The sequence below is a fragment of the Vespa mandarinia genome, chromosome 1, assembly GCF_050613455.1.
Source record: "Vespa mandarinia isolate Hongniang chromosome 1, ASM5061345v1, whole genome shotgun sequence".
NCBI lineage: Eukaryota > Metazoa > Arthropoda > Insecta > Hymenoptera > Vespidae > Vespa > Vespa mandarinia.
This window is the reverse complement of record NC_140810.1, coordinates 11,440,001-11,442,500: the sequence shown is the minus strand read 5'-3', so window position 1 is coordinate 11,442,500 and position 2,500 is coordinate 11,440,001. Positions and strand designations below refer to the sequence as shown.

Here is a 2,500-nt window from a genome sequence, read left to right as displayed (position 1 = left end):
GATGAACACAAAAGATTAATAAATTTTTAACGGACAACTACGAACTTAATCTAAAAGAAAGAAAATATTTTTGTTACGCTTAGGTACGTTTTATTTATTTCAGTGATAACCTTGTATAGGTTCGAGTCGTTATTGCGGATCACTAGATTGGTATAATTTTTCTTTCTCTCTTGCGTGAATAGCAAATGCGAAAGATAAAAAGCATCGGAGTATTTATATTTATATTTATATGACTATTTATATGACTATTTAATTGACTATTTATATTTTCTACTTATGGAACCATTTTTTTATTATATTTATTTCCTTTTTTCTCTTATTTTTATTTCTATTTTATTTCTTTATTAGAGTGCTTAAAAATTTTTATCCTGTAATTTTACCATGTAATAAACAAAAATAAAATTTTTCAATTATTATAACGCGATATGTGAGATTAAGATCTTTTTATATAAAAAAAATTTTCGATAAACAATTCATTAATAAAATATTATCATTTGAATACCCTGCATATACGTGGAGAAAGCCAAATACTCAAGAATATCCGGTTTGGAAGTTGTCGTTGTGTTCTGTTCTTCTTGCAGACGGTCCATAGCTTCTTGCATCCATAACACGGTGTGATAGTAATCTCTATTATGGTAAGATTGTCGTCCTAGTTCGAAACAGTCGCTTGCTGAAAACAAATAACGTCGCAAAATTAATCATTACCGGATATATCATGAGTATATCAGTTGGTTTTGGAGAGGGCATTAATTTAATTCGAAATTCTTGTATAGCTTTAAAAAAGCCTTTTTAACTTTTTAAAAATAAAAAAAAAAAAAACAAAGAAAAGAGATGTAATGAATTTTAAAAGGAAAAGAACATAAATTTTTCGAAAAAAAAAAGAAAAAAATCATGATTTATATCTTTATAAAAATATTTTTATCATTGATTAATATTTTATCGAAGTATTTTTAATTTTGTTTTGTTCCATTATATTATTAAATCTATATATATATATATGTATATAAATATTTTAGTTTAGAGTTTTAGCGATAAATTTTTCAATGTAATTATAAAATATTTTGCAAGTTTAAAACAGATAAATTCCAGATTATAATAATTCGAGTAAGGCCAGAATTTTACTGGAAAAATGTGATATTATATTACGCATTCTGATCAGCGTTCCAGCAATCTTTCTCCTTTTTTTTTTTACACGCGTCGACCCGAGCGAGTTTTGAGCACGACGAGGCAGTTACCTTGTCCACGGAACTATGTTCGTTAATTAGCTTTAACTTTTTCCTGAATGACACTTTCCTCTCTTTGATCTTCAACATTTCGAAACTGTCTCATCATCATCTCTTTCTGTTTAGATTTATAAAGTTATATTAACGAGACACGTAAATACAAAGAAATCTTCATAATTAAACGTTCTTAGAGAATTATATTTTTAATAGTCAAGAAAGTCCAATGACCTATCTCTTTCATTATCTCATAATAAAAAAATTCTCTGTTTCAAATGCAAATTTAAATACCGTAGTTCAAAAATTTTAAACGATTTCGATATAAATTAATTATAAATATTAAAAATATTGAATTGACGAATTAACGTTAACAGGAATTTATATTTCAACAATTTTTTAAATAGAATTATAAATAGTTTATAACAGAAATCAATATTTTTTGAGGAGAATGTCGATAAAAACGTAGCAGACGAATTTCGTGCTTTTCAACCTTTAAAAAGTATCTGTCTCGCATTGAAATCGATAGCAATTGAAAACCCTTTTAGATTAGCTGCAAAAGGCAGTCATCGTTATAGGGTTAAATCGGAAGGCAAGTTGACTGGAAAGGAGTAACAATGCCGATGAAGGAAACTACGTAAATTATTCATGGTAGGGTTCACTAAGTACCGTATACTTGAAAGTCAGCATACAAGGCTTTGCCTTTAACATATCAAGTAGCGTATGTTCTTGTAAAAGATCTCGTGAAAGAAGCACTTATTGTATTACTAATAAATACGTATAAGTTGTTTAAAATATATATCAGCAAATCGATTATTTATCGAAGTAATAAAATGGTTCTTTCTTGGAAAAAAAGAAACAAAAAATACAACTTAAAGATAAACTGATTTAATTGACAAATAGTCAATTAAATTCTGCTATTATTGCAATGAATTTATTTCTATCAAATTTCCTCTTGATGGCACTATTATTCATTAAATTTTAATATATCCTCTATACTGTAAATAATATTAATTTGTAATAAAAGAGAAAATGATAAAAAATTACTGATATTATTTATATTTGGTTATTAATAACTAGCATATGGTGGAAACGATCATTAAAAAATATTATTAAAAGAAAATAAAAAAGAAATAAAAAAGCTATTAAATTGATGTCGAAAAAAGTTGAAAAGAAAAGGATTAAGAAAATAACGATGGAATGAGAAATAGAAAAATCAAATTATGGAATATAACGAACCACTTAAACCGGTGCTATATTGTACCCCATTTAGAACACCTCTG

The 2,500-nt window shown here is 26.4% G+C and overlaps 1 protein-coding gene across 7 annotated transcripts in view; it reads right to left on the bottom strand.

Annotated features, from left to right (window-relative positions):
- The window catches only part of PH4alphaEFB (prolyl 4-hydroxylase subunit alpha-1), a 309,837-nt gene that overhangs the window by 5,520 nt on the left and 301,817 nt on the right, over window positions 1–2,500 (bottom strand). For all 7 annotated transcript variants that reach the window (XM_035875411.2, XM_085662100.1, XM_035875407.2 and 4 more), the window contains 2 exons: window positions 2,457–2,500; window positions 503–670 (listed from right to left, as the gene is read on the bottom strand). The exon at window positions 2,457–2,500 is cut by the window's right edge and continues 279 nt beyond it. In XM_035875411.2, the coding sequence (XP_035731304.2) occupies window positions 503–670; window positions 2,457–2,500 (212 nt within the window). The remainder of the gene's footprint in view (window positions 1–502; window positions 671–2,456) is intronic.